The sequence below is a fragment of the Panthera uncia genome, assembly GCF_023721935.1.
Source record: "Panthera uncia isolate 11264 chromosome A1 unlocalized genomic scaffold, Puncia_PCG_1.0 HiC_scaffold_17, whole genome shotgun sequence".
In the NCBI taxonomy this organism is placed as follows: Eukaryota; Metazoa; Chordata; class Mammalia; order Carnivora; family Felidae; genus Panthera; species Panthera uncia.
In genome coordinates, this window is record NW_026057577.1 from 144,606,832 (window position 1) to 144,625,470 (window position 18,639).

General features: G+C 49.8%; 1 protein-coding gene across 3 annotated transcripts in view; it reads left to right on the forward strand.

Annotated features, from left to right (window-relative positions):
- Positions 1 to 18,374, forward strand: part of CMBL (carboxymethylenebutenolidase homolog) — a 22,303-nt gene extending 3,929 nt beyond the window's left edge. For 2 of the 3 annotated variants that reach the window (XM_049648280.1, XM_049648281.1), the window contains exons 2-6: positions 8,257 to 8,490; positions 9,654 to 9,761; positions 14,304 to 14,446; positions 16,476 to 16,567; positions 17,628 to 18,374. In XM_049648280.1, coding sequence (XP_049504237.1) covers positions 8,276 to 8,490; positions 9,654 to 9,761; positions 14,304 to 14,446; positions 16,476 to 16,567; positions 17,628 to 17,807 — 738 coding nt within the window. In that variant the 5' untranslated portion in view covers positions 8,257 to 8,275 and the 3' untranslated portion in view covers positions 17,808 to 18,374. Of the gene's footprint in view, positions 1 to 8,253; positions 8,491 to 9,653; positions 9,762 to 14,303; positions 14,447 to 16,475; positions 16,568 to 17,627 lie in introns of all 3 variants that reach the window. The other variant, XM_049648279.1, reaches the window with a different exon arrangement.
- Positions 18,375 to 18,639: the final 265 nt, after the last annotated feature.

Sequence of the window (18,639 nt, forward strand, 5' to 3'; positions counted from 1 at the left end):
TCCTCCTTCCTCCTTCCTCCTTCCTCCTTCCTCCTTCCTCCTTCCTCCTCCTTCCTCCTTTCTCTTTCCTCCTTCTTCTAAGATTTTATTTTTAAGTTATCTCTACACCAGCATGGGGCTCAAACTCACAACCCCGAGGCCAAGAGTCATGTACTCCATGACAGAGCCAGCCAGGCGCCCCAGAAAAGCCCTTCTTGACACATTTTATGAGCCCCCCACCGTCCACGTCAGACCCCCTGTCCCGTCCCTAAGTAGGCGGAAAGCACAGCACTGTCGCTCACGCAGAATGACCTCACGGTGAAGGTCATGCAGAAGGAACTTCGTGTTTCTGTAGAAAACCTCGGTCATCCGTGGGGCATCCTTCCCGGCCCGTGGTCTTTGAGCCGCTGCAACTCTTTCTTTGTAAGTGGCCGGTAACCAACAAGTTAGTAAATTCTGTCCTGTGTGGTGGGATTCATGGCTTCCTCCCTCCTGCGGAAAACTCCGTTTTCTGTCCTTTTGCAATTTCAGCTGTGCTGTCGTCCGTATGCATTTGTGCTCTTTTCTTTTTTCCTTCGAACCAGTTCTCACATCTGCCTCGTTCCTTCTTCTTAGAGAAGTAAAATCCTTCACGTGTTCATTGTTGTAAATCTGCATGAGAGTCATGGTTTTCCTTTCCTTGTGAAAATTATCCTTTAACAAATGTATCATTTGGGGGAGGGAGGGGGCAGAGGCAGAATCCTGGAAGGGCTGTAGAGGAATTTTAGTGTCCTCCTGTCAGTAGGGCCCACCTGGGTGTGCTCCCCCAGGCGCTTTCCCTGGGAGCCACAGGGGGGCCACAGGGGGGCCACAGCGGGCTGTCCATGGAAACCAGCTTCCCTGCCCTGTGGCCTTGGCCCAGGACACACGATGCACTACTCTGCTACATGAGGGGTCTGGCCGGAGTCCCGCCTTCCACACCCAGGCCTCTCCCTGCCACTGCCTGCTTGCGTAGGATGCATCCAGACAGTGGCTCTCCTGGCCATAAACATTCCTTCTGGAAAGTGGGTATCAATTGGGGGCGCCTGGGTGGCTCAGTCAATTGTGTCTGATTTCGGCTCAGGTCATGATCTCACGGTTTGTGAGTTCAAGCCCTGCATCGGGCTCTGTGCTGAGGAGTGGAGCCTGCTTGGGATTCTCTGTGTCCCTCGGTCTCTCTGTCCCCCCCCCCCCCCCCCGACTTGCTCTCTGTCTCTCTCAAAATACATAAGAATAAACTTAAAAAAAAAGTGGGTATCAATTGAAGATAAAGTAAAAAGATTCAGGCTCGAGGCCCCTTTGGAACGGCTAGGATTTTTCGTGGTCTCCACGTCCCCATAGGACAATCCAGGTAAGCAATCAGCATAAAGAATCGGCTGTCAACAAATAGTGCATTGGACGTAAAATTTACCGCTCTTGGTGCTGGATTGTTGTGACTTCTCTTGCTAATAATAGTTTCATAACATAGGTTGTGAAAACAAACCCGTGGGGAATAGATTCAAATCTTCTTTGAGCAAAAGACCAGCTCTTAATATGTGTTTCCTTAAAATGTAAGTTATTTGCCTTCCAGAATATTCTGGAAAGTATAGGAAATAATCTAACAGCCACCCATATTCATGTGACCCACACAAAACAATTGGAACATTTTGTCCTTAATCAAGACTTTCTGGGGCTCCTGGCTGTCTTAGTCGGTAGAGCATGTGACTCTTGGTCTTGGGGTTGTAAGTTTGAGTCCAATGTTGGGTGTAGGGATTACTCAAAAATAAAAATCTTAAAAAAAACCAAAAAACAACTTTCTTAGGAAGTTACATGTAACAAATGCGGTTAAAGCCAGCTGTCTCCATCCTTTCTCCCTTGCTAGTAACCACTGGCTAATCGTGGTGTGTTTTATTCCCATGCATCACACTTTTACTACAGTATATTTATTAATAAAATAAGTACTATTTTGGGTTCTTAGTCTTTATTTAGCATCAAAAAGGACATTGTCTTTTTTTTTTTTTTTTTTTTAACTTTTATTTATTTTTGAGGCAGAGAGAGACAGAGCATGAACAGGGGAGGGTCAGAGAGAGGGAGACACAGAATCTGAAACAGGCTCCAGGCTCTGAGCTGTCAGCACAGAGCCCGACACGGGGCTTGAACTCACGGACCGCGAGATCATGACCTGAGCCGAAGTCGGACGCTTAACCGACTGAGCCACCCAGGCGCCCCAAGGACATTGTCTTTTTATATAGCATTATGTTTCTAAGATTTATATCGGTAAATACACGTGTAGTTTATTCACGGAGTAGTTATGAATCTATTTGTTTCCTGGGGTGGCCGTAACAAATTACCACATACTGGGTCACTTAAGACAACAGAATATTTTTCTAAAGGTTTTTTTTATTCTTAAGCCATCTCTACACCCAGCATGGGGCTCCACCTCACAATGCCAAGAGTAAGAGTTGCACGGTCTGTACACTGAGCCAGCCAGGTGTCCCAGGACAACAGAAATTTATTCTTTCACGGTTCTGGAGGCCAGAAGTCTGCAGGGAAGGTGTCAGCGGGGCTGTGCTTTCTATGGACCTACAGAGGGGGATCCTTCGTTGCTTCTCTCCCAGCTTCTGATGGTGCCCGGCCATCCTTGGTGTTGCTTGGCAGGTAGATACTCCAGTCTCCACCTATGTCTCCATGGGGCCTTCTCCCCTGTGTGTTGCTGTATCCAAATTTCCAAAATTAGGGGCAGTGGCCACCCTAATCCAGTATGACCTCATCTTAACTTGATTACCTCTGCAAAGCTCTATTTCCAAATAAGGGCACATTCATAAGCTCTGGGAGTTAGAACTTGAACATACCTTTTTGGGGGACACAACTCAGCCCACAGTAACGACTAAATCGCAGTTGACCCTGTTTTCCTCCTGAAGGTCAATTCGATTGCTTCCGGTTATTGCCGCCAGGAACACGCCGTCTGTCCTCACCACGCGCTCATACACACAGGTGTAAATCTCTCTAGGGAGTACACCCAGCTGTGGCATTTCTGGGTTGCAGGTGTCTTTATCTTTGACTTTGCCAGACCTTACCAGACCAAAGTAGTCTGTCTCGCCAGAGTTTGTATTTTGAGTTTGTATCAGCTCACGTTCCTTCCTCTTTCCCTGTATGGTCACCAACTCTTGGTGTTAACAGACCTTTTTGCCAAGCTGATGCAAAATAGTGTCTTTCTTAGGTACAAAACAGTATAATTTCTTAAATACCAGTGAGGTTGAATGTCTTTTCAGAGGTCTGGGTGCCACTCAGGGGTACCGTTTTGTGAGTTGCCTGTTCAGATCTTTGGAGCATTTATCTCTTGGGTTTGTCTTTTCCTTGTTGATTTATACGGATTTTCCCTATATGTTATCTAGATACTAAATCTTCTGCTTTGAGAATAATATCTCAAATAATAATACCTCTTCCCCACCTCCACCACCCCCTGGGCTGTTTTGAAGCACATCCTAGATGTCTGGCTGTTTCATCTGTATATACATCAGCAGGTGGCTGTAAAAGATACAGATACACACACACAAAACCATCACTTCAATAGTCGTATCTGGCCCTTGCCCACCAGTCCGTTAACAGTAACTCTCAATATCACGAGATATCCAACCAGTTCAGTCTCCCCCAGTTGTCTTATAAGTGGTTTTTACAGTCACCTACCGCTGTGGATTGCATTGTGTGTCCCCAGAGTTCATAGGTGGATGCCCTAACCCTCAATGTGACGGTATTTGCAGGTGGGGCCTTGGCCGATCAGGTTGAGATGAGGTCATGAGGGTGGGGCCCCATGGCGGGATTCGTGCTCTTCTAAGAAGAGGCCAGAAAGCTTGCGTGTGAGGACACAGCGAGAAGGCGGCTGTCCGCAAGTGAGGAGAGTCCCCCTCAGAGCCCCACCTTGCTGGCACCCTGACCTTTGACATCCAGCCCCCGGAACGGTGAGAAACACATTTCTGTTGTGTCAGCTGCCCGGCCTGTGGTATTTTGTTATGGCAGCTTGAGCAGACTGATACGTACTTAATGAAATTTATTAATCTTTTTCTTTATGGTTCATGTTTTTGGGTCTAATGTAGGAAATGCTGCCTTGCTCCAAGATTCAAGGAAAAGGTGTTCCCCTTTATTTTCTTCCAACAGATGACTTCCGCTTTTCTACTCAGGTTTCTAACCATCTGGCAGGGCAGCGACGTGGCAGGTAGGGATCCACTGTGATCTCGTCGCATCTTACGCCCCTTCCTTGGCCAGTCCGTCTTTCCACCTCGGGTCTGCCTGCTCACCGTGGATCCACCTGCCCCGTGGTGACCTCCAGAGCCTGGTCTGTTCTGCTGCATCTCGCTGCCAGCCTCAAACCACCATCCTGGACCTGGCTGGGGGCACATGGCCTCAAGGACCGTGTACAGTTCCCTGGTCCTTCATCTTCCCACTTCTTCTGTCCCCTCCCCGCCTGCTCTCACCCTGACTGTCAACTCTGCTCTCAGTTTTCTGAGCAGATGCGTGGAGCGTCCTCTGCCCCCTGCCCCGATGTCATCCACCCCTCCTCCGCCTCCCCTCCTGGGACCGAGGAGGACCCGTCCATGCTTCCAAGGAAGGTGGGTGGTCCCCTGCTCCCCTAGCTCCCCTAGCTCTAGGGTTTGTGAGCAAACAGCTAAGAAGGAATTTTGGTGCAGAAAGGTGATCTTATTATAGCATGGGGACAGGCCCTGTGGGCAGAAAGAGCTGCCCTGGGGTTGTGAGGAGGGACTGGTTGTGTACTTTTTAATTAGTGGTAGTTAGGGAGAGCGAAAGTCCCTAAGGAACTTGGAATCAAGGCTTTCAGGACCTTGAGGGGCTAGCTGCTGTTAAGATAAGGTTACTTTTAGGCTTTTTGTTTTTTTATGTTTATTCATTTATTTTGAGAGAGAGAGACAGCACACGCAGGGGAGGGGCAGAGAGAGAGAGAGAGAGAGAGAGAGAGAGAGAGAGAGTCAGTGCAGAGCCCAACGCGGGGCTCGAACTCACACACTGTGAGATCATATGACCTGAGCTCAAAGCAAGAGTCAGACGCTTAACCAACTGAGCCACCCAGGCGCCCCAAGGTCACTTTTAGTCTTTAATTAAAGTGAACATTAAGGCACTAGGGCAGCGGTGAGTTCCTTGAGGAAGGTCACGCTCTTATGTGTCAGGTGTCTGTCAGTGGGCTGCAAGCTGTCAGGAAATTTAACTTAAGCTACATTTCTCTTGCCTTTGTGTCCCTCATCACCTGGCACCGTGGGTTGGGCTGGTTTTGCTTTGTTTTCCTCTGTGAGGCACCCGTTCTCATCCACCTGTAAATGTACTAACATTTCTTCCGTTAAAAAATAAAAAGACCTGTTGCTCTGCCTTGCCTCCGTCTGCTCGCTCTCTTTGCCCCTCTTTCTGGTAAAAGCCTTGAAGCACTTCTGTGTTCACGCTGTCAGGTTCTCTCCTCTCATTTGCCCCCAAGCCCGTTTGCCGTCATGGCCACCAGACCTGTTCTCGTGGAGACCACCCTGACATCCACGCTGCTGAGCCCTGTGGCCACCCCTCTTGCAGAATGCCTGTGTCTACAGTCTCCCTCCTTGAAAACTTGTCTTCGTGTGGCTCCAGGCTCGTGAATGGGGGGTTCCTCCCTTCTGACTGTTTATTCTCAGGCTCGCTCTTTCCCCAAAGCTTTTAATGGTGAAGGCCCCAGGGCTCGCTCGCTCTTCTAGATCCTTCTTCTTCCTTATCTCCTCTTATCTAATCATTCCTTTAATCATGCCATTCATGCTCAAGGTTTCCAATAGTATGTACTGCGGATTCTCGTTATTTACAGTATAGTTGACTTTGAACAACATGGGGGGGGGGCGGTTAGGGGCATGGACCCCTGTGCAGTCAAAAAATCTGCATGTAACTTTTGACCCCCTCAGAAATGTAGTTCCTTATAGTCTGCTGTTGATCGGAAGCTTTTCTGGTAACATAAACAGTTGATGAACACAGAGGGTGCATGCTCTGTGCGTTATACACTGTAGTCTTACAAGGAAGTGAGCTAGTGAAAAGAAAATGGTAAAAACATCATAAAAAAAGAGAAAATACATTTGCAGTCCTGTGCTGAATTTATTGAAAAAAAAAAAAAATCCACGTGTAAGTGGACCGTGCAGTTCAAACCTGTGTGGTTCAAGGGTCAGCCATAGAACGTGCTTACGTTCTATAAAGTCACAGGGACACTGAACTAGCAAATACTGAACCATGGCTCCAAGAGGAAATACAGGTAGGGTTCTATGAGCCTCTGGTCATGTTTCTGTCGACTGATCAATGCATAACCTAGTTTTTTGTGTGTTTCTGTGTAGAGACACCTCATTTAATACATAGGTGATTCATTAACATTGAACTCGCAGTCAACAGGTGTAATGTGTGCCTGAACTAAGCTTGTCTGCTGCACACGTTATCTTTGTAGGCCCATCGTAGCCTTCGTGCCCTATTACTAGACAGCTCTTCACTACTGTGCATGGAGTCCATTCTTTAAACACCGCAATCACCGCCAAAAAGCACAAAAATGCAAAAGATGTGGCGCTAAATAGAAAGCGAAAAGGATACTTGTTTACAGCGTGAGGGCTGATATGGGAAGGCGGGGCGTTGCCTTGTTCGACCTTGGCCGGGACTGTGCATGTGGGTGACTCAGATTTTTCAGTGCTTTACAAAAGTCCGTGGATGGTCGCAGTATTACTGCAAGTATTGATTTTGGGGTTGCAAATAAGTTTTGTGACTAGGCAACTTCACGTGCATGGAAGCGGCAAAAAATGAGGCTTGGCTGTGTAGGCTGACCATACTGTATCAAGTTTGTACTTCCGGCTTGGACCCCTGCCCCAAACTTGCTGTTCTGCGCGGTCCACGGAGCTTGTCGAGCAGACATTTCAGACTTCCCAGGCTCCGCGTTTAAGTCCTGACCTCTTCAAACCTGCTCTTCCCAAGTGTCCTCCTTCTCATTTAAAGACAGTTGCTCAGGCAAAACCCCTCATCCTCCTGTCTCCTCTTTGCCTCAGTTGGCTTTCCCTGCAAATTCTATCCAGACCCCAGCCACTGTCAGGGCCTTTATTGTCCCTCTTCAGTGGGTGGTGGGTTTTTTTTTTTTTTTTTTTTAATGTTTATTTATTTTTGAGAGAGAGAGAGAGAGAGCACAAGCAGGGGAGGGGCAGAGAGAGGGAGACAGAGGTTCCAAAGCAGGCTCTGTGCTGACAGCAGCAAGCCCGATGTGGGGCTTGAACCCACAAACCGCAAGATCATGACCTGAGCCGAAGCCTGACGCTCGACAGCCACCCAGCCGCCCCAGTGGGTGGTGTTTTTTGTCCTGGATTGGGAACGTCTTGCTCTGAGTAGATTTGCTTCTGCTTCTGCTGGTGCCCAGGGATTTCACTGCCCAGGGTCAGTTATTGGGTTAAATGTCATAGTCTAGGTAATCCTACTTTGAAAGGACAGTGGACATTTGGGGGGACATTTGGGGGGTTATTTTTACCTTCTCTGGGTTTTCTAATCACAGTCTTAGTCCTGGTTGGTAGCATTTTCTTTTTTTTCTTTTGTTATTGTTTTTTGTTTTTACGTTCCCCACTAAATATAAACCTTTTGGGGCCCTGACACTTCATGGGGTGTCAGCCATGGATCCCTATCTTATGGGGTCCAGAGGCCTCACTGGACACATCCTAAGCATCGGGTGGTGTTAGAGCTCGTTCCTGGGTTTAGCCTTCTCCCCAGTATCTCTGGGCTCCCTCAGTGTCTGCTCATGCCAAGCTGATCCTGGCTTCAGGTCTCCTCTCCAGTCCTGGCTAATCCAATCCTCTCCAATCCCTTCTTTTCCTATGAGTTCCCCATTTTAATTTTTATCCGTTGGTTACATTTACTTAGGTATTTTGAGTGTTTGTAATGGGAGTGGATTCCCAGCTCTTTCCTCCATAAATACACGATATGTAGAGTTAAACTTAATTATTTTTTGTACTTTTTTTAATGTTTATCTTATTTTTGAGAGAGAGAGAGAGAGAGAGCAGGGGAGAGGCAGAGAGAGCCAGAGACAGAATCCGAAGCGGGCTCCGGGCTCCGAGCTGTCAGCACAGAACCCAGCACGGGGCTTGAACCCACAAACCGCGAGATCGTGACCTGAGCTGAAGTCGGACGCTTAACCGACTGAGCCACCCAGGCGCCCCATTTTTTGTGCTCTTGATTTTAATTTACTTGCTGCTTACAATCTTTGGATTTGCACCATTCAGATTATAATGCATGTTTCTCTCTCAGTAGCCCAACTTAAATATCTCCAATGGCTAACGAGGCTCATCCTTGTCTGTGTGACATTGGCCATAAGATAGAGTATGGAGGGATGGGGCGCGAAGTTCAAGTCGAGCACATCAAGGCTTATGTCACCAAACCCCCCTTCGACACGGGCAAGGCTGTGATCGTCATTCAAGACATATTTGGCTGGCAGTTGCCCAATAGCAGATACATGACTGACATGATCGCAGGAAATGGATACACGTATGTATGCAGTTCTGTTTCTTCACTTCATGGAAACCTCTGTGATCTATCTTTATCCCTTCAGGGAAAACAAAACCACAACACCCTGACCGTGCGCTAAGCTAAGCTGTCGACGTCCTTGTCTCGCTGGGCACAGGTAGATGGGGACTGTGGATCACACGAACCTAAAACAGCACCTGGAGGCCACCGCTCCCACCGCTCCCAGCCCAGTCCAGCCAGCAGGCTGCCCGGGGCTGGGGTTTCTGTTGCCCAACGGGGTCCTTTGGGTGGAGACAGAACATGAAAAATGAGCATTGCCGCCCGTGATCTACAAAGCCCCCTCACAGGCGTACAAGTCCTCTCTCCTTCAAAACGACCCCCTGAGGTTGGGCAGTGCAGGGTGCAGTCTCTTCTTCAGGTCAAGAAAATGAGGCTAAAAGTGGGTAAGCGACCTGTTAAGGTTACAGGGCCGACTGGGACTTGAACTTGGATTCTTCTGACCCAGGCTTCAGGGTTCCTTCGACGCCGGGAAGGAAGCACAGCTCCTCCATCCCTGGCGATGACCTTTATTTTCGGAAGCAGGTCTCTGGCCAGAGCCGTGCTGACCCACCCTCCGGGGTTGACGGGATGGGGGGGGCTGTTCGCGGACGCAGTGGACTGGCTTGTTTTCTCCGCGCGGCCCATTTCAGAACCTGTAGTAGACCTTTCCCTCCGGGCAGGGGCGGGGGAAAACTGCTTAGTCATGGTGACTGGACATGCTCCCCAGATGTACCCTCTGACCTGAGGCTAACTCGAAAGGCCAGCTGAGCCTTGCGACTCCTCCAGGGGGTCGGGGACACCCCTGCGCTCACCACCCCGCCCCTCCCGGGCCCATGCCTCCCGGGTTTCCATCCTGTGCCATCAGTCTCGTGGGGAGGGCGCCCTGTCCGATTGCCTCGTCATCTCGGATGGGCTGGGCTGCAGGTGGCCGTCAGAGGCCGTGCACCTACGCTTGTGAAATCCGAAGTGGTGTGGCCCGGTGCCAGCTGGCCTCTCGGATGTGATCAAAGCTGGCTCTCGTGGGCACCACTTTTCTTTTCCTCTGAAGCAGAATCTCCCTCGTAGCCCGGGTCTTAACGAGTGTAAGCAAATACCGAGTGCCACCAGCTCCAAAGTGAAGGTCAGTTGACGTCCCTTTTTTGCAGAGCCATCCTTCCAGACTTCTTTGTGGGGCAAGAACCCTGGCAGCCTTCTGGGGACTGGTCCACCTTCCCGGACTGGTTGAAAACAAGAGACGCCAGAAAGATCGACAGGTAAGTTATCACCCGTGTTTGTGCTCCCCCTCCTGCCCGCCCCAGGACCCCTGGAGAGCAGAGAAGCGCGTGTGACATCACCACTTGGGCACCCACCTTCCCTCCCCTGTGGCAGGGCTTCCATGGACACATGCTTTCGTGCAGCACAGAGTGTGTCCCTGGAGGTGAGGTCCCGGCAAGGGCTCCTGTGGTGCCAGCAGGCTCGTCTGCTTCCCCCTTCCAGAAACTTCATGGCACTGATGCCAGGGGAACTTTGTGGAGGTGCTGCTTTGCGGGCGGTACGATTTCCCTTGACAAGGGGGCTTTTGGGGTCCAGAGGGTGGACATTCCTTCCTTCCTGTCCTGGCTGCAGAACCAGTTGAGACAACGGGGAGAGAAAAGACGCCAGAGTCAACACCAGCCCCGGCTCCGTTACCGCTCAGCTGGTTGGAAACCCGAAGGGCCGTCCCCTCCCCCCAGCCGAGCCCCCCCCCCCCCGCCGAGACTTTGGGTCTTTACGCCAGGGCTAGACTGCCATTGTGCCAGGACCCGGGGAGCATTGAGAGGAAAAGCGGGGGATCCCCCAGGATCTCAGCCTTTTAGGAAATTAGCTCCAGGAGTCCAGAAGCAAGGACCAGACCTCCCAGCTGCCAGTCAGACACCCTCTTCTGTCTGGACTCAGTGTGGAGGGGGAGAGGGGCAGGATTGTTCTCTGATGCCCAGTTCCTCCTGAGCAAGTAAACGTGAGCCCAAGGCAAAGGAGCTTCCCCACCACCAGCCTTGACTCTCACCTTGGCCACTTGTCCTGAAGGCTCTCCTTCCCTGTCACCTGACTTTCTCCCACCATGCACCTGAGCCTTTTTTTTTTTTTAATTTTTTTTTTTAATGTTTGTTTATTTTTGAGAGAGACAGAGACAGAATGCGAGTGGGTTAGGGGCAGAGAGAGAGGGAGACACAGAATCCGAAGCAGGCTCCAGGCTCCGAGCTGTCAGCACAGAGCCCAACGTGGGGCTCGAACTCACGAGCTGTGAGATCATGACCTGAGCCGAAGTCGGACGCTCAACCGACTGAGCCACCCAGGCACCCCGAGCTTTGGTTTTGATAAGCTGCTCCCCCAGCCCAGCTTGGCAGAACTAATGATGTGGTCCCCTGCCTGTGGCCGCTGGGTCCCTGGGACTGTCTGTTCTTTTCTTCTATCACCAGAGTGCCTTCCAGAGCTGGCCCCTCCTTCCACTGGGCTGGTGGATCCCAAGCAGACCTGTGCCCGTAGCCCCAAGGGGCCTTGGGTCCTGCTTCCCCGGCCCTGCCTCACTCCCTTCACTCACTGGGCCACCTTTTTTAGGGGCCTGTGCAGGGTAGCAGCACGTTGTGGCTCAGGCCAGGGTCATCCTAGGGTCTCTGTGCAGCTTGTGGGGCGTGGGGGGTGCTGCCCGCTGCCTTGGGAGCTCCCGGCAGGCGTGGCCGAGCACCCGGGGCTGTGTTAACAAAGTCGTCGCCCAGTCCCTCACTGTCCTTGGGATGGCCTCCGGATGTCAGCTGCCTTGTCTTTCTCTGCCCCATCCTGAGGAGTCTCCCTGGGATGAAGGCCTGGCTCCCCCACCTCAAGTCAGGGGCACCGCCAGGGGCCAGGGCGCTCCAGGCTCCCCTGGGGAACTGTCCGAGGCCTGCGTGGAGATTGCCACTGCTAGGTTCTCCCGTGCAGACCCCACTTCCTTCCCTCCTCTCCCGCAGTGCTGGCCCTGAGATTCCTGGAATAACTCCCCTGCATGCTTACCTTTCCCAAGTCCCTCCTGGGGGACGTGCAACCTCAACCTGAAACCCCAAGAAAAACAAAAGGAAGCAAGAAGTTCAGAGCAAATGAGAAGTGGAAGCGCAAGAGGCTGGGATGTGAATGCAGCAATTCAGCTTTGCAGGTGGGGCCGGGGTGGGGGAGGGTAGCTGTGTGGGCCTGCCTTCCATTCGTGAGCACAGAGCAGAGGGGTCGTTTCTGGCAGGTGTGGGAGCAGGCCAGTGGGACTCTGCCACAGGGGAAAAGGAGAGCTATGCACTTAAAAAAAAAATTTGTTTTAAATGTTTATTTTGAGAGAGAGAGAGACAGAGTGCGATCAGGGGAGGAGCAGAGAGAGAGAAAGAGGGAGACACAGAATCCGAAGCAGGCTCCAGGCTCTGAGCTGTCAGCACAGAGCTTGATGTGGGGCTCAAACTCACGGACCGTGAGATCGTGACCTGAGCTGAAGTTGGACGCTTAACCGGCTAAGCCAGCCAGGCGCCCCTAAATAAAAATGAGACATTAAACAGAAACACTGACTTTGAAAGGAGACTGAAACCCTTGTGTCTGGTCAAGTTCTTTTGTTTGCAAGTAACAGAAAACCCATCTTGAATGCTTACTGTTTACATAGTCATGGGATATTTTGGCTTATAGAACTGAGAAGAGGTCGTTTCTGGCTTCAAGCAGGGGTTGGTTCGCAGTGCAGAAAGTATCCCCGGGACTTGCCTTCCCAACGTGTCTCCACTCCACATCCTGTGCACTGGCTTCATTCTCAGGCAGCTTTTGCCTCTGGGTGGCAAGATGGCTGCCGCAGCTCCAGCCCCTCCATTGGTCTCTTTTCCCGCAAGCCAGTAAAATTCTCATTTTGCCCTGATGGTTATGACTCAGTCACAGGTCCATCCTTCAACCAATCACTGTGGCCAGGAGATTGCTATACTCTGGTGGTCAGCCTGACCCACATACTTCACTCCTGGAACCTAGGGCAGAGTTCACAAGGTATAAGAATCAAGCATGGGTTGGGGGAGAGGTTCATCCAAGGCTAAACTTTGGTGCTCCCAGAAAAGCAGGGAACACATTCAGAGCAGCACAAGCAAAGGCCTGTTCACTCGAGTTACAGTATTTTTATGGAAATGGCCTCTTTCTTGTTCCCTCCAATTAAGGCAGGTTTTTTTTTTTTTTTTTTTTTTTTATCATTATTTATTTAATTTTGAGAGAGAGAGACAGAGCGTGAGCTGAGAAGGGGCAGAGAGAGAGACACACACACAGAATCTGAAGCAGGCTCCAGGCTCTGAGCTGTCAGCACAGAGCCTGACGCGCGGGGGTCCAACCCACCGACCGAGAGATCATGACCTGAGCTGAAGTTGGACGCTTAACCAACTGAGTCACCCGGGAGCCCCAAGGCAGTTATTCTTGCGATCAAAGCATTGAAGGAAAACCTAAAGCCCCAAATGTCAAAAACCATTGCTTTTTCCATTTCAGTTTGCAGAATTAATTACTGCTAACATTATGAAAATAACTGTTTGCATGCAGTGGTATGATACACGTATTTAAATGTGCTCAAGGATATGCTATGATTAAAGGAGAAAGGAAGGAGGAAGTGCAATGGGATGGCTTTCTTTTTCTTTTTCTAACTTGTAAACCACAATTCTTCCTTATCAGATCAAGCAGGACTTTCTGGCTGGCCTCGCAGCCCTGCGTCCGTTCGGGTGTATTGCTTTTACTTGAAAACGCAGAGTTCCAAACAATCAATTTGCAAATGAGCCATTTACCAGACTGGGCCACTATTCTTGGTCCTCTCCTGGCTTAAATAGTCCTGGTGGCTTTCCAAATCCCCCCTCTGCTCTTTGGGGACACCGGAGGGAGGAGTCCGGAGGTGCTGAGTTGGGATGTTAGCTGAAGGGGTGAACGTGCCAAGTTAGAGAGTTTGGGGAGCCGCCCAGTTGCAGCCGGCGCCTGCCAGAGGAGGGCGGGCCGGGGTGCTCGCTGGGGGTGGATCTTGGGATCAGGCCTTAGGAGTGGTGCTTTGGCCTTTGGCCTTTATCCGGAGGCTGCGGAAAGCCAGAACTCTGCTTCCAGCTGGCATGCGAGCTGGTCTGATGTGTGGTTTGCTGAGAGCCCTCTGGCAGCCCTGACAGGTGGTTGGAGGAGGCTGGGCTCGGAAGGGAGACCCGCGGGGAGACGGGTGGGGCGATGTGCGTCACTCAGGCAGGACGAAAGTAAGAAATCTCAGAACGTCAAGGAACAGCGGATGCCGAAGCCCCTGTTACTGTTGGTACAGCACTTGCTGTCCAGCTCACTCCCCAGGGGGCTCACAAAATCCCTCTTGATTGTGCGTGTGTGTGTGTGTGTGTGTGTTTCGCTGTTGCCTCCCCCGCCACCACCCCGCCCCTATTTTATTGAAATATAATTGACACATAAGGTTGTATAAGTTTAAGGTGTACAATGTGCTCATTTAGTACATTTATATACTGCAAAAGGATCGCCAGCCACCCTTAGCCCACACCCGGTCCTGTCACATAGTTGCCGTTTCTTTTTCATGGTGAGAACATTTAAGGTCTACCCTTTTAGCAGCCTTCAAGTCTATCACACAGTATTGCTCACTGAGGTCACCGGCTGCACCTTACACCCCCAGGCTTGTTAATCTTCTAACTGGAAGTTAATGTCGTCTGTCCAGTCTCTCCCCCACGCCCCCCCTCCGGTACCCACTCTGCTCTCTGTTTCTCTGAGTTTGGCTTTTTAGATTCCACATATAAGTGATCCGTATCTGTTGATCCTTGGATAACTTTCTGTTCTAGAGAGGTCGATGCTGTCTTGAGGTTTCTGAAACAGCAGTGTCACGCCCAGAAAATCGGCGTCGTGGGATTCTGCTGGGGCGGAGTGGCTGTCCATCACGTGATGATGAAATACCCAGAATTCAGGGCAGGGGTGTCCGTCTACGGTAAATCTGCCTTGTGCATTTTACGCGATGGGAACAGGAGTGGTTGAGGGACACCCGGAGCCTCTTCCCAAACTAGCGGTTCGGGGAGCAGCGTAGACCCAGCTGTGCAGAGATGGCCCGTCTTGAGGGAACTGGCTTTAACAACGTGAGTGTGGAGGTGGAGGTTGGTAATGCAGTAACCAGAGGAGTCACCTAACCCGAGGTCTCGATTTCTTCACCGAGGATGAAGGGGGTCACATTTATTTCTGTGATAATGGTGAATATCAAATATTCTTTACGAGGAACATCTGTGAAGGTATTTTTCCAAGATAGCAGTTATTTTCAACCGCGCGCACACACACACACACACACACACACACACACAATATAAAGGAAGGAAAGAAAAGGAAAAGTGACTCTAAAATGTAAGTAGCAGCATAAACATTGTAGCCAAACCAACCGCACGTATGATAGCAGTGAGATAAGAACATTCCATCTCTATGTAGGAATGGCATACTAAGTTCACAGTGTAGAAGCATTCGGACCATAAAAATGTTAAAAAAAGAAAGACGTGGAAGGCAATTTGGCTTTCTTTCATGATAGTATATTGTACAGTTACACAAAGGATTTTTATTTGGATTAATGGTTTCTTGCTGTGGCATTTTTGCTTTTAGCAAGAAAAAAAAAAAAAACCCTTTAAATAGTAACTTACCCCAAAGTTAATAGTCAGTTGTCAGCTGCCGCTGTGCAGAGGGGGCTGGCTGTTCCGGGCCGTTCGGTGCCCTGGTGTGAAATAGCCTGGTGGACGCCTCGCCAGCACCCCCTGCTGGCCGCTGTTGCACACTGCACGAGCTGCAGAGCCCGGCGGGACTCCAGGGCGTCAAACCTCGGTCCAGCCACACACAGTGTGGCCTTAACAGAGCGTGGCCATCTGTCCTGTGGCTCCCTGCTTCTAGAGACGAGTTCCAGGTTGAGGGGAGGCTCTCTGGGCTCCCGCAGGAAATGGAAACAAAGGATTTCCATTATTTTCTCCCTTCTGACTGGGACCCTGTCCTGCACCAAACCCGAGTCAGGCTCCATGGTGAGTCTTCCTTCCGAGGAGGCCCTGACCGGGCCCTGACGTTGGCCCATTGGGGCAGTTCAGAGAGAACCCCCTACTTTTGATGTCTGTCCAAGTTCCTCACACCCCGCCTTCCGTCTCTTGTCAGCAAGAACCCTGTCCTGTCACCTGGCCAGAATCCGTCTTACCCCAGTGTTTCCTCTTCGTAATTTTCTGCCCACTGCCCCCCACCCTGCTCCTTGGCCGTAAATCCCCACTTGTCCTTGTATTTGGGCGGAGGGATCTGTCTCCCCTCACACCCTCCTGTGCGGTGGTCCCCTTTGAATACAGCCTCCTTACCAAGTGTCAGAGTAATCTTGCCTTTAACACTACGGTTCTTCTTAGAGGGGCAGCATATGGCACCTCTTTGGCTTATTTTCCTGTAGGAGTGGGCACACCCACGGTGGTTGTCCCCAAGGCAGGACAGGCTTCTGACCAAATGCTCTGTGATTCTGAAGGATGAAAGGTAACTTTTGCAGACGGACCAGGTGGCACATCTGAGACTTGACACTCGTGGTCTGGTCTGGGCACGGTTACCCCATGGAACACTGTATGAACGAGGCCCCTCGGCATACTGAGGCCAGAAGCCATGGGGCTTGTGTGGACCTTGAGAAACTTCTAGAACAGTGGTGGTCAGAAGGTGCAGATGGACAGTCATCACTTCTTTGTAAATGAAGGCGTGCCCCACGAGGAGGGAGCATTTTCGGGGCTGCTTCTGTATCTTTGCGTGCAAAGCCGCCGCAAGGTCTAATTCCGTTATTTGTGGCCTGACCCAGTGAAGGAGGTGGAGAGCAGGAAAGTCTGGCCACTTGCGTGGAGTTGCTAGAAAGAAAATAAACAAAACCCCCAAAGCACAGATTTTACTTTGAAAAAAATCAAGCCAAATCCACATGGTTTTCTGAGGCGCGTGTGTGGAAATCCAACCCCCGTGTCCCTGTCCCCAATTTCCAGGCATCATCAAGGATTCTGAAGATGTGCACAGTTTGAAGAACCCCACGTTGTTCATTTTTGCCGAAAATGATGCTGTGATTCCTCTTGAGCAAGTAAGTTGGTATCTTTTCTCATTTCTTTCTTTTTTGCTTATTTTCCTGTAGGAGTGGGCACACTCACAGTTGTTTCAATTTTTACTTTTTGAAGGAGAGAGAGAGCGAGCGAGCTCAGGGGAGGGGGAGAGAGAATCCCAAGCAGGCTCACTCAGCACGGAGCCCGACGCGGGGCTCAATCCCACGACCCTGAGATCATGACCTGAGCCGAAATCGAGTCTGATGCTTAACTGACCGAGCCACCCGGGTGTCCCTCATCTCTGTATTTAATGACATGATTTGACCTTTCGGGGAAAATGTCTCAAAGGGTTCATTTCTTCCTCCAAACATTTTCAACATGAAAAATTTAAAGATGGGTTTTATTGGGGAATTTAGGGATTGTAATCCTCCGAATGTGCTCTTGGTGGGGCCTGGTTACTGGGCATAGAAGCTCGGCCTCCCCATCCTCCCACATGGAACCCAGGAGTTCAGATAAAGTGTGTCCTTAAAGACATGGGCGTGTCGGGGATCCCGGCTGGCTTGGTCGGTGGAGCATGCGACTCTTGATCTCGGGGTCGTGAGTTCGAGCCCCATGTTGGGGATAGAGTTTACTTAGAAAAAAAAAAAAGAAAAGAAAAAAACATGGGTGTGTTAAACCCAGTGTGTTGATAAGAAAAAAGCAGAAAATTGTGGTTCAAAAGCAGTCGCTTAGAAATTGTTATTATTCATAACTAATACACTATATTAATATAAACTTAAAACAATTTACGCTTGACTATATTGAGTATTTTGTTATATGTCGAATGAGTATTATATTATATATTGAATGATACACAAAAGATACTAATTTAATTTCAGGAAATTGATATTGCATCGAATTTTTACATTGCTTGGGATGCTCTCCTTTGCCAGAGCCGAGGACTCTTAGTTGTCAAATTAAAAGTAACAAATTCACAGTAGCTACGGAACTTAAGGCACCGATGTTAGACTTCTTTTATGAGCATTCAGAGAGGATTTGGGGAATGGAAAATATTACTAGATTGTTAAAGTCATACTGTCATGAAATCTTCCGCATTATCAGGTCTCTTTGCTGACCCAGAAGTTGAAAAAACACTGCAAAGTGGAATATCAAATTAAAACATTTTCTGGGCAAACCCATGGCTTCGTGCATCGAAAGAGAGAAGATTGTTCAGCCGAGGACAAGCCCTATGTTGACGAGGCAAGAAGGAATTTAATTGAGTGGCTGCACAAGTACGTTTAGCAGGGGCCAAGGGTACACTTTCTCAGAATAGCTCGCATGCAGAAATTTGCTTTGGGATACTTGGGTCGTTTAATTTTTACTATCTTGATATAAAATAAATCCAGGAATCCTGAAATTCATTATTCCATCTCAAACATAAATGCAGTAGGAAATGTTAATGCATGATACGATTTAATTTTGAACACATACACTAGGGGAAAAACAGGTCAGTACCTGAAGAATTTGAATGGTAGAGTTACCATCCTGTTGGCAAAAACCTAGGGCTGCTTATGGACCAGCTGACAGCTCAGCCATGGACTTCGTGGTTCTTCATTAAGTACATTCTTTAAAACGATGGGTGTGGCAGAGCCATGAAGAGCATGAATTGTAAACTCAGATTCAAAGCCCAGCTTCCTTGGGCATTTGTCTGTCTTAACACGGATGAGTCGGTCATGTTCGTGGATTGCACTGGGAGAAATACTGAGGCTAAAATAGGGTTTCGTTGACCTAATTATATTGAGCCAATAAACTTACTTTCTGAATGCGTGGCTTTTTCTAAAAGCTAATAAAGAACAATGGATTAGAGTGACTATCTGGCCGTCTCCCAAGGAAGTGATTTTCCAGAACGTGGGCATCTTCGGGGCCCAGGGCCTGGGATTGCGTCAGGAATCACTCGTGCATTCAGTTGAAGGGTGGTGGCATACAGGGTCACGCTTCAGTTTTTATATATTTTAAATCGCGTGAACAGCTCAGCTCCTCGGCATTCCTGGCCACATGCCGTGCGCGTGGCGGTAGGAGCTACATGGGGCAGAGCCAGTCGGCGCCAGTAAAGGCCCTGCCTTCTTCTAGCCCC